Below are 13,338 nucleotides of genomic sequence, written 5' to 3' on the forward strand. Positions count from 1 at the left end.
ATTACATTAACATCTAAGTCAACTATCTCAAATAAAGGGACAAGAAAATGGTAAATATAATGTTCACCAAACAACCAAGCACATTTTCTACATTAAAATTAAGAAGAAAAATATATACTGGGCACAACAAGGGATACATTGTGTTACCAGTGCTGGCTTTCCAGATCTAATTCATTAGCAGCTGGAACATGAATGACGCCACACTAAAAGAGTTTTGCAGACGCAAGAGTTGTCATATGAATAACCACAACAAGGAAGATATCAAGATATGCACTCTGTCCATGCATATTTAGAACAATTTAAAACAGGAAAGATCTCTGTGCATACAGATCACTGTTGGACTCTGGAAAGGAAGCCCAGCCAATTTTTCGCACAACACAATGGTCTAATTTTCCCATAAATTATTGCAAGGTTCAAAAGACACCAATTAAAATAAATTCTAAAATGTCAGTTGATAAAGTGATCTGCTCTTTTTAATGCTGAAAATAGGCAATATCATACAAAGACTGTCGAACAATATGTATACCCAGCACAATAGCATAGCCAAACATGCTCAACCCAACTACAGCCCAGCTTCGGCCAATACTGCATCAATACAGAGAGAATTCTTCAGAAATTCATCAACATAATCTGAAAATTGCAAATTAGTTTTTCTGTTATTAGTTTTATGACATCATCTGATGATACAAGTGATTCAGCAGAGAACATAAAGAGTACATACCATTTTATTTTGGGAAAGATGTTAATTGTGAACTTAAACCAAAGAGATATTCACTGCATGTACACAGGTCTTGAATGTTGTATCACTACAGATGTAGTGAGTACCTCTCAAGGATTAAATATGAAAAACATGGAACACAAACAAAATCATTATCCTGGTGATTTAGGGTGCATTAGAACACAAATATTAGCTCCAGAGCACAGATAAATAAAAGCTTGTATTGGAGTTGTGGAAGACCTGGAGCTATTTTGGCCAAACTTCATACATATGATTTAATAAATGGGAAACAACCGTCTGATGATAAAGCACCTTTAGTACCCTTGAAGGATGGGGTTGGGGTGACAAGGAGATGACACATAAAAATAACTTTAAAACCAATATTACTGTGGAATTTTTTGGGGTAGTTAGGTTGTTTGGTAACAGTCCCACTGACATTTTACCACTCGTTCTTGGGGTAGGGGAGTAGTGAAACAATGGATACTGCTGAACACACAGTTTTCGGGCCAGCTGAGCTGGTTTGAGACAGTCTGACGTCCTTAACTTCAATACGTATTTTCTATTACCATACTGATATAAGATTTTTATTGTATTCTGTCGTGAGTAGAAATGCCTCCAAGGACCACAGTGTTTATCAAAGACTGGAAGATTAACAAGATCTTAGACAAGAAACATTCAAGTAGAGAGGTAAAATACTTGCAACACTACAAAAATTCAATGGCGGAAATCAGCAGCGGAATAACAATAATATGAGAATGAATGATTACTGTTCACAACACACAGGAGTCATCGGGTGACAGACAGCCACATTGAAAAACAACTGCAAGCCATTATTTAGCTATTAACGGCCTTTGTCAGATGTACATATAAAACAACAACAACAACAACAACGACAACCCCCCCCCCCCACACACACACACACCTGCAGACAGGGTCACTATCCTTTCTGAGCACACGGCTCGATTGCAGCTGCATCTAAGGTGAGCAATGATCTTTGCTGGTATGGGAAATGGTCATACAGAAAAGGTGTGGGGGCACAGCAGGATAGGAGAGAGGGGAGATGCTACTGCTGCCTTTGAGAGTAGGCAGGGATGTGGCTGAGACAGGATACTGGGCTGCTGGATACAGCATCAAGAGGCTGCACTGCATGCTTGGAACTTTGTTAAGTCTCCTGTGCGACACTGTGACAAACGCTTTCTGGAAATCTAGGAATAAGCAATCTGTCTGTTGCCCTTCATCCATGGATATCGTATGACCAAAGAGTAAGCTGAGTTTCATGAGTGATGCTTCGTGAATTTGTGCTGATTAGTGGAAGAAGCTTTTCTGTCTCAAGAAAATCTTATTTTATTCAAACTCAGTTATGTTCAAAAATTCTTCTCCAAACTGACATCAAGGAAATTAGCCTGTAATTTTTTGGGTCTGCTCTTTTACCTTCCTTAAATACAGGAGTCACCTCCCTTTATTCTAGTCGTTTGGAGATTCATGATAAATGCAAGTTAAGTAATTGGTCAATGTCATAGAGTACTTACTCTTGTTGCAAGGTATTTCTTACCCCATGAAAAGAACGAACACTTGTGAAAGGAGCTATGTGATCTACCAACTTAGCTGCAACCACTGTGTGGCATCCTACAAGGGCATGACTATGACAACAATCTCTCTGTTCACATGAGCAGTCACCACCAAACTGCAGCTAAGATGCAGCTGGACCGCCCAGTTACTGAGCATGCTGTCCAACATGATTTGCTAGACTTCAATAACTGTTCACAGCCTGTGTCATCTGGATTCTTCCAACACCAGATTTCGTGAATTGCACAGGTGGGAACCCTCTATGCAACGTATCTTTTGTTGCTGTAATTCCCCCTGACCTCAATCTTTGTTAGTCCTTGTCCATCTGCCTATTCTTGTCCCTGCTCCCATTCCAGCCACAATGTACACGCACCTTCTATCCCCCCACCCACAAACACACACCAGTGCACCTGCACAGTCCTTTCCCCTCTCCTCTCCTCTTAGATAACTTGTGCAAATATTCTGAGAATCAATAATAACGAGGGTAGGTAGCAACTCACCGCAAAGGTGATCGCTGAGTCACAGACGCGCACATAGAAAAGACAATCACACTCTCAAAACTAAATTTCCGGACATATCCCTCGTCACAAAACAAGAATACGCACACATTCACTCAATCACGACTCATGCACGCATGACTGCTGTCTCCACTCACTGCGCCTACAGTCTCTGAGAATCAGATCCAAACAAACCATTCCTCATGCATCCCTGCCTCTCGTCTGCAGCTGCCAGGCTAGTGGTGACAAGTGGTGGCAGTACTGACTACAAGCTGAGGGAGTGCTAGATAGGGGAGAAGCAGTAGTAATGAGGGAATAGGAAAGCAGTGTACATTTTTAGCTGCACCCAACCAGTCATGCTGCGTGACCTCTCAGAAAACAAACCATTTCATCTACTGAGATACAAACAAGATTTTTCCGGTGTTTCTTTTTTCCTCCAAATTTCCCTTACACATTTGAAATTCCCTGATTTCCAGAATCTGTGACAACCCTGAGGACACTAAAAAGGAAAAACAATACCTAACAAGGAAATAGAGATTGCAAACAAGCAGCTGCCCGCATGTGGAGCATAGTTCTCATACCAAACACAGTAGTGTATGTAAGATGATAAAGTTCTGATACATTTCATAGTAATCTGACATGCCAATGAAAGAAGCTTTGCGAAAAACAATGTTGCAGCTCATATTACTGCTATATTTCTATGTAACACTCCAGTGATTTGGTGCATAATGCGGTATTTTCAGAGTGTGCTGCAATCTCAGACCAGCTCACAATTCTACATGTACACCCACATTCTGCAAACCCCTGTGAGATGCATGTCAGAGTGTACATCCCATTGTACCAGTTATTAGGCTTTCTATCTGTTCCATTCATGTATGGAACATGGGAAGAATGATTGTTCGAACGCCTCTGTACGTGAAGTGATTATTCTAATCTTATCCTCATGATCCCTAAGTGAGTGACGTGTTGGGGGTTGTAGTATATCCCTGGAGTAATCACTTAAAGCTGGTTCTTGAAACTTTGTTAATAGACTTTCTCGGGGTAGCTTACATTTGCCTTCAACAGTTTGCCAGTGCAGTTCCTTCAGTATCTCTGTGACGCTCTCCCACGAATCAAACAAACCTGTGATCATTCGTGCTGCCCTTCTCTGTATACATTCAAAATTCTCTGTTAGGCCTATATGGTATGGGTCCCACACCCTTGAGCAATATTCTAGAGCCAGACGCATGAATGATTTGTAAGCAATCTCTTTTGTAGACTGATTGCACTTTCCCAGTATCCTACCAATAAACCGAAGTCTACCACCTGTTTTACACACAACTGAACCTCTGTGATCGTTCCATTTTTCAACCCTACAAAGTGTAACATCAGGGTTTCATATGAGTTGGCCAATTCCAACAGTGACTCACTGATATTCTAGTCAATGGATACTACTTTCTTTGTTTTGTGAAGTGCAAAATTTTACATTTCTAACATGTATAGCAAGATGCCAGTCTACCCACATTGAAATCTTATAAAGATCCGACTGAATATTTATGCAGCTTCCCAAAGATGGTCCACCATTATAGATAACGGCATTGTCGAAAAGCCAGTAGTAGCCATTAATACTGTCTGCAAGATCATTAATATACAATATGAACAGCAAGGATCCCAACACACTTCCCTGCGGCACACCTGAAGTTACTTCTACATTTGATGATGACTCTCCATCCAAGGTAACACGCTATGTCCTCCCTACCAAAAAGTCCTCAATCCAGTTGCTAATTTCACTTGATACCCCAAATGGTCGTACTTTTGACAATGAGCTTTCATGGTGTACTGAGTTGAATGCTTTTTGGAAACCAGGAAAAAGCATCTACCTGGTTGCCTTGATCCAAAGCTTTCAGTGTCCCATGAGAAAAGTGCGAGTTGGGTTTCACTTGATCAATGTTTTCAATATCCATGCTGGTTGGCATTGAGGAGGCCGTTCTGTTCAAGATACCTCATTACATTGGAGTTCAGAATATGTTCCAAGACTCTACAACAAATCGATGTCAAGGATATTGGACAGTAATTTTGCGGATACTTCAACTACCCTTCTTGCAGACAGACCTCAGCCGCAAATTCAGTAGAAAATCTGACAGGGATTCTATAGGGCTTTGGAGCTTCAATTATAATGATTTCAGTGTAGGGGCAATTCTTCTGGGTTTTCCATTTAAAAGGAACATTTGAAAACAGAACTAAGCATTTCAGCTTTTGCTTCGCTTCCTGTCATATTCGCTACGGACTGGACACTAAATTTGATACCACTAACAGCCTTTACATACAACGAGATTTTCCTTGGGTTCTGCGAAAGATCACTTGACAATATCATGCTACAGCACTCACTGAAGGCATCTCACATTGCTCTCTCGACAGCCAAATGTTTTTCGTTTAGCATCATCTCTCTATCCATAGCCTTATGCTTTATTTTACTTTAGAAGTTTCTATACAGTGACTGTATACCATTGAGGTTCCCTCCCATTACGAGCTGCTCTACTGGACACACATCTATCTAGTGCGTGGTCAACTATTCTTTTAAACTTGAGCCGAGTTCCTCTACCTGCTCCTGCCCTGTGCTGAAAGTTTCAAGTTTCTCACTGAGACAAGACACTACTGATATTTCTAATCTAGTTTACTGAACATATATATTTTTCTTCTTGTTTTAGTTGTCCTTTGTACTCTGGTAATCACTGAGGCCACAACCGCACATCAATTTTGATGTGGAAATCTACAAAAACATCAGGTCTATTTGTTGCCATTAGATCCAATAATTTTCCATCATGACTGAGGTTCCAAACTATCTGTTCTAGTTAGTTTTCAGAGAAGACATTTAGTAAACTTTCACGTTATCATGGCTACCACTAACAAAACTGTAATTTTTCAAATAAATTGTTGAATGATAAAAGTCTTCACCAAATATTACAATATAATTGTGGGACTTCCATGCAAAATGAACTGAGGTTTTCTCTAAGGTTTTCAGTTACATCAGGAGATGAGTCTGGTGGGCGATAGAAGGATCCAATTATTTTATGGCAACCCTTGATACCAAGTCTTGCCCGAACAATCTCACATGCAGCTTCAATTTCTATCTTGGTGGATTTGAGTTTCTTGTCTACCATATCAAATACATTTGCCTATCCTTTCCATATACACTTAAATTTTCCTCAAAAATCTCAGGTTTCAACCAGCTTTCTATACCTAGTATTATGTGAGCTTGACTGCTTTTCATGAGTGCTTCAAGCTCTTGCACTTCATTGCGTATGCTTCAGCAGTTTATCATTAGGATTTTAATACTCACACCTGTGGAAGGCATTTCTTTTGACCTTACACTGATACTGGTGGGTTACCCACAGCTTTTGTTTTCTGGATTAGATGGAAGTCGCCCAATCTAAAAAACCTTGTGTGCACCCCACACATAGTCAGCTACCTGAGTAGGAGATTCTGATGTTTAGTGCACATCTGACCTATTTAGGGGGACCCTACAGTTCTCAACCCCGTGGCACAAGTTGCAGCCTAGCTTGTCACAGAACTTTTGAAGTTTCTGGTTCAGTCCTTCCACTCGGCTCAGAACCAAAGGGCCAGGATCAGATCTGGGGACAATGCTCCAAATTGTGAACTTCGTTGAAGTTCCCTGCACAAGGCCAATCTTCTCAACCTTCTCCGCCATTCGCTGGAATGACCCAAGAATGACTTCAGAGCGCAGACAATGGGTATCACCTGTTCCAATGTGTGCCAGTTGGTTGCACCCTGTTACCTCTGCAGCTGCCAGAATAGCCTCTTCAACACGTTGAATGAGGCCCCCGGGCATACACACTGGGTGTGCCTGGTGTCCTTTCCTGTCCCTTGCTGCCATTTCCCTACGGGATACCATCATTTGTCATACATTTGAACTGCTGACAATTAATAGACGCCTACCCTTTCGTGTTTGCTTCCTCCTGACACCAGACAAAACAGGTTTCTCCAAAACAAGTGAAGTGAGTCCCACTGGCTCAGTGTCATTCAAAGACAGTACCTCAGACTTGTTGCGTTAGCAGGATCGGTACGACTTCTAAACCTCCATGGTCCCTGTCAACCCTGTACAGGACGCCTACGTCTAACACTGATGTCCCACTCACAGTCAAGTGGATGGATAATTACAGATCCTGTACTTTCTGCAGAGGAGACAGAATCCATAGGAGAGGATAGTACTACGATGGTACCTCTGGTACCATTTTCACAGGTACACGACTCTTGGTAGCTCTTCCAACACATCAATTTGCAGCAGCTGCCAATCATTTGACTATAGTCAGGGTGATTTCCAGCAGCTCAGAAATGTCAACCAACTCATCCTGCATTTGAGAACAAACAGCATTCACAGTGGATCTGCATATTGCCTAGTGCAATGTATTACAAGGCAGTGAACTTTAAATTAAACCTGCTGATTACCTCTTAATCTGTTGAGCTAAAAAGTTGCTAATTCTCTACAAGAATTGAAGCAGGTACGCAAAACAAGATTTCTGTTACGGCAACACAAAAATCTGTGGTAGAAATTACCCATTTGCAGATTAAAACTAAACAAAATACTGTCATTGAAGTTACTATCCTCATAGATCCTGCTACAAGAGATCTCTCATACCCCATATACCAATGATTCCAACTGATTTACCTATTGATTTCAAGCAATTTCAATTCTCAATCGAGGTTTCGTTCGTAAGAATGATAAGCAAGGCTCAATGCCAGAAAGTGGGGAGAGACAGGAAATGGACATAGAGCAGAAAAAAGAGGAGATGGACAGAGAGAGGGAAAGTGGAGAGATAGGGCGATGACGCTATAGGAGAGAAGAGGGAGGGGAGGGGGGAGGAGGAGGGCATGGACAAAGACAAGAGGAGGAGTAGATGGACAAAGAAAGAGGGGAAGGAGGATGAGGAGAGGATGTACAGAGCTTGGGGGAGAGGAGGAGATGAACAGGGGCAGGAGGAGCGGAGGAGAAATTTAGGATGTACATTCATTAAAAAAAAAAAAAAAAAAAAAAAAAAAAAAAAAAAAAAAAAAAAAAAAAAAAATTGGCAACTGCGAAGCGTTGCAGGTCCGGTTGTTTATAAACCAGCTCATTTTCAGTGAATGATTCTGATCAACAGTGAAGGTGAATCAAAAAGGACTTTAGAACTTTTGAATGATATAGAAATTTATTGAGATAACTTATAGGTTTGGTAGATGTGTCATTTTGTAGAAAACAACCTCAGGTTTCAAACAAAAGTATCAAGTGTCATTTCCAACACCAGCATATGTTTGATTTTTCAGTCGGCCAAACTATTTGATGGGGGAAGAACGTACACACGGCCTTTAATGAAACCCACAGGAAAGAAATCCAGCGGTGTCAAGTCTGGGGAGAGAGATGGCCATGGTAGAGATCCTTCACAGCCAATCCACTGACTTGAGAAACAATTATCAATGAAACCTCAGACTTTCGTGAGGAAATGAGGTGGTGCACCATCTTGCTGGTAATGAACCCTGGTATCTCGATTATCATCAATCTGTGGAATTAAAAAGTTTTCAAGCATATCCAGATATAAATACCAGTGATAGTTTTCTCTAAGAAGAAGAAAGAGCTGTACAATTTCAATTTGCTAGAAGCACAAAACACAGTAACTCTGGGACTGTCATGAATGTTTTCCAGGATTGCATGTGGATTTTTGCTGTCCCATATTCTGCCGTTGTGGTTGCCCACCATGCCATTGATATTAAAGGCTGATTCATCACTGAAGATTATTGTGTTCAGGAGTATCTCGTCGTACTCCATCTGATGAAACATTTCTGCACAGAATTCCCCACAAGCAACCTCATCTGCATCACTAATGTGCTGTGCCATTGTGAATCTGTATGGTTTCCATGTACGAGTCTATGTAGTAATAGCTAAACTGTCTTTTATGGTATGCCAGTCTTGTGACACACACATCACACTGGTTTTTGTGGAGTGCGGGCAAAGTTCTGCCTAACCTGTTCAACATATCATCAACATGCAGACAATCTGGTGATTTGTCATGTCGCAGTGAACAACCCATCTCAAGAATGTTTTTGCGCCAAGAGTAAATAGTAGGCCTGCCTGGAGATTCTTTAGTGTATTCGGTGTGAAATTTATGCCAAACATTTGGTTGCACAATTCGTTTCATGAAACCAACACACAGTGGGCACACTCCGTACCAGTGAAAGCAGCGATTTTAACTGTGCACTTCACTGCACTCTGGGGGCGGAATGGGGTACTGATGCACTAAGTGAATCAAACTTTATGTTTGCTACAAAATGACATATCTACCGATTCTGTAAGTTATCTCAATAAATTTCTGTATCATTCCAAATTTATAAAGTACTTTTTGATTCAGACTGTCTAATAATAATAATAATAACAATAATAATAATAATTGTATTTTTGCAAAAAAATTAATTCCAATGGAAAAAGTAGGATACCTATTGCACAATAAGAGAGGAGAGAGCGAGGAAATGGACATATGAGAGGGGAAAGAAGGAGATGGACAGAGAGGAAATGGAGTTCTCAGAGGTGTTTTTCAAGCTTTGGAAACAGGTAAAAATCGGGAGGGATCTAACTGTCAGAAATGTAGCATACATGGAAAACAAGTAACATCCAATATACATCTCCACTGTACACCTGGGAGAAAGTAATAATTCCAAAACAGGCGGGACATGACAGCAACAATGTTATGTGTAACGTAAAGTATCTAATGATATATTATAAATTTTCAGATCATAGTTACAAAACCATTACATTAAGACCATCGTTTCTCTATGTATTTACAGAGCACCTGATGACGGCAATTTTCCGAAATAAGCTCATTGTGAATGAGGTAAAATATAAACAACTTACATAGCAGTGTAGCTGGCTATTATTCATAAATCATCATGTCGTTAACAGACATTTTGCACTGCACACCCCAAAGAACAAAAGTTTATTTGTAAGTCTTTTTGTTGTGCCTATCTGCGACTCAGCGTCTCCGCTATATGGTGAGTAGCAACTTTCCTTTTCATATATTATTACATGTCCAGAGATAAATGTTTTGAGTTCCTCTTAGAGAAATGACCAACTGCCTCGTTATCTAGCTTAATGAACATGTGAATCTTTCTACTCATTTTAGTCCCCTTTGTACTTTAGTATCATATAGATAGTTTTTGGTAGTTTTCAGTGAAACCATTTAGTATTGTTTCGTAAGATGTCTTGTCACACCAACTACTTATAAAACTGTAATAATCCCAAACAGCTGTATGCTGTTTCGAGTCTCCTCCAAAGACAATGGTATGATGTAGGGACGTATGTACTAGCGAGCTGAGGTTTTCTTATCTTTTGGGGTACATCTGGGGGTGAGTCTGGTGGCTGGAAGAAGGATCCAATTATATGTTTACACCAATTCTTGATACTGAGCCTTGCTCAAACTATCTCGCATGCAGCTTCAATTTCTATCTACTGGATCCGAGTGTCTTGTCTACTGTGGCAAATACACAACATCCATTTTCCAATAGCCTACCCCTTTTATATACACATATATTAACTAAAAAATTTCATGGCTATCAATTCCAGGTTTTACTTCAAATGTTCAGATGTTAAAAATCCAAATATAAAAGTGAAACTCACAGAAATTACACTTCTTTCTCCTAAAACCAATAATTTTGAATCTGTCATGCATTGTTTTAAGTCCCATATTTCATTTTGCACATCTCTCTTACGCTTTCTACTAATCGAGTACAAGAAATTTCTAAAAGACAGTCAGGTCACTGAGGACAGAACTGCCGGTATTAGTTAATGTTATCCCATTCCCATAAGCAGTTACATTCAAGCAGTAAACTTGATATCTGAGAAAGCCTAGTACAAGGGGAGTACAGGTGTCCCACAGGCAGATTATGCCCATTAATCACAATCTTATTGTTACAGCCATGTATCTCTTCAGCATGCAAATCTCTTAAAAGGTTGTGGATTTCCTCATAGGGATGTTTATAACATGCTCACTACTCGGGTAGCGAACGTAAGATCATGCTCTCCAAGATACACAACTTTCTGCCATACACATAATGGTGGTGGCTGAAACATGTCCATTTTCAATTTTTGCAATTTACCAAGCACCACATGCACAAGACACTCATCATTATCTTAGTGTCCCTCTTAAATATGCATGACTTACTGGTTAATTTCTTTGACATTCATTTGAATGATAAGCTGTAAACCTACACAGCAAGATATAATTAATACACGTACACTACAACTGGTAAGGCATATAGCAAATGTAAGTAATTTCAGCTGTATTTTGAAAGCACGCATGGTGTTTCATAAATTAAAATCTGACAAAAACTTAGTTGGGTGCATTTGTAAAGCAGGAGGGAGGAGGGGAGCAGGAGGAGGGGAAGGTGAAATTTTGACATATCCAATCAGACAATTCCCTTGGACGTTTTAAGTAGTGTAATTGTGTTCTAACTGAGAATTCAGAATGCCAAATTTAAGGAGTACATCACACTAAAAGTAAAGAACAATTTGCTGGTAGAAAATAGTTATGGCTATTTCCTGTGACCGTGTGCTACTTCGTAATTCCTCTTAAGGCTGTCATGTTATCTCTATCTCTATTCCCCCCCCCCCCCCCCCCCCCCTTCAGTACACAACTTTCATTATACTGAGGTGAAACTTGAGAAAAAGTATGTAGACAAATGAAATGTCAGCTGGTATAAAAAGTCTCAGGAGTTTCTCTTTATAAAGATCTTACAGAGAGATCAACAATAACTGAACTACAAATGCCAGAGATTATTCAAATTCAAATGTAATTCTGTTTAAAGGACTAAATTTTTTGTTGGTAACAATAGAAAGGATAAATTTCAACTCCTGTGTGTGTGTGTGTGTGTGTGTGTGTGTGTGTGTGTGTGTGTGTGTGTGTGTGTGTGTGTGTGGGGGGGGGGGGGGGGGGGGGGGGGGAAGCGCTCTATCAAACATCTGTCTTCAAAAACTAATTCTCTATAGAGTGGCATGATGTACATAACTGAAGATTTACCTTGAGCCATGCCTTTAAGCCTCCAACATTCCAGGAAGATATCTTTAGATTCCATGGTTTCCCATCACTCGTAGTCTTATCGCTCGAAAAGTCAATTGAGTCATAGTCATTATCAACACGATTCATCCTGCTCTTCTTTGCTTTTGTTGCCTTCTCAGGAGCTTCCTCAACATCCTCATCCTCATCTTCATCATCATCATCTTTATCTTTGTCCTTTGCAGATCGCCTTCTACTGGTTCCACCTCCCTTTCTACCCCTTGCCTTTTTTTTGGTCCCTTCAGCTTCCTCAAAATCATCATCATCTGGTGACTTAGTTTTACGTTTTCTAGACCTCGCTTTTGTGCGTCGCTCTTCATCTGAGCTTACATAATCATCTTCATGGTACTTAACAGTTTTATTCAAGTTTCGCATACTCTGCCGCCCACCGGAACGTGGCTGTGGCTTTTCATCTTCCTCCTTATTACTGTCTCCATCAGGATCGTTTCTTTGTTCCTCTTCCTCCATCTTTTCCGACATGTTATCTTCCTCTTCCTGCGTTAAAAAGAGAGAGAAAACTTTAAAACACTCTGTATACAAATGTGACAAAAACACATTTAACCAACTTTATTTCTCGTTCTATGCAATGAGTTTTACCTTACAGTGTACAAGATAAAAAGCCAATTTGCTTTATGCTACATGTAGCAGAAGACAATAACAAATTCTGTAACAAACACATGTTACTTTGATGACAAGCTACACCAGCAACAATCACAGCAAAGTTGTCCAAAAGCCCGAGTGTTAAATCGCCGAAATGGTGTTAACACTATATTGCCACAATAAAGTTAAACACAAACAATGAGAAGCAAATATGATACTGACTAACATTTTTGATGCAATTTGTTTTAGAAATACTATTAATTCAATGGAATGGCTTATGTTTTGCCGAAATATCACGTACCCTTGTAATAGGCACATATTCATCTGAAAGATAATCATGTGCTTGTTAACACTAGCACCCCTCCCTGTAACCACCACGACAAATAGTGAATTTCCTGTCCACAATATGGATGGATACCTAAATACAATTATGTCAAATAAACTCGTTGCTACTGCAGGTGTGTGTGTGTGTGTGTGTGTGTGTGTGTGTGTGTGTGTGTGTGTGTGCAGTCTTTATTCCTAGCAAGAGAGTGTCCGAACGCCAGTGTTAACGGTTTTCTATTACTGGTTTCTGCGCACCGCACCAGTCCTCTACAGGTAAATGGTGGCCTTTCCCTAATTTTACCTAAATACTGATTTGAGATCTCTTAGTAACATATTTTGACTAAAGTTCAGTCTTGATCACACCGGTTACCTATGTCATTGAAACATAAATGGTGTCATCAAGACTGAACTTTAGTCAAAATATAATAATCTATTGATCACTGTATTCCAAAAATGTTTACCAAAATCTTAGTAACATAGTTTTTAAAATATGTCAGTAACACTGCAATTAATCAAGTACCAGAAATATTTAGAATATGGGGTTAATATATACAAC

General features: G+C 39.9%; 1 protein-coding gene across 7 annotated transcripts in view; it reads right to left on the bottom strand.

Moving 5' to 3' along the window:
* LOC124625778 (DNA-(apurinic or apyrimidinic site) endonuclease) overlaps positions 1-13,338 on the bottom strand; it is a 70,446-nt gene that overhangs the window by 50,629 nt on the left and 6,479 nt on the right. For all 7 annotated transcript variants that reach the window (XM_047149225.1, XM_047149222.1, XM_047149219.1 and 4 more), the window contains exon 2: positions 11,823-12,353. In XM_047149225.1, the coding sequence (XP_047005181.1) occupies positions 11,823-12,338 (516 nt within the window). In that variant the 5' untranslated portion in view covers positions 12,339-12,353. The remainder of the gene's footprint in view (positions 1-11,822; positions 12,354-13,338) is intronic.

The sequence above is a fragment of the Schistocerca americana genome, chromosome 8 (genome assembly GCF_021461395.2).
Source record: "Schistocerca americana isolate TAMUIC-IGC-003095 chromosome 8, iqSchAmer2.1, whole genome shotgun sequence".
In the NCBI taxonomy this organism is placed as follows: Eukaryota; Metazoa; Arthropoda; class Insecta; order Orthoptera; family Acrididae; genus Schistocerca; species Schistocerca americana.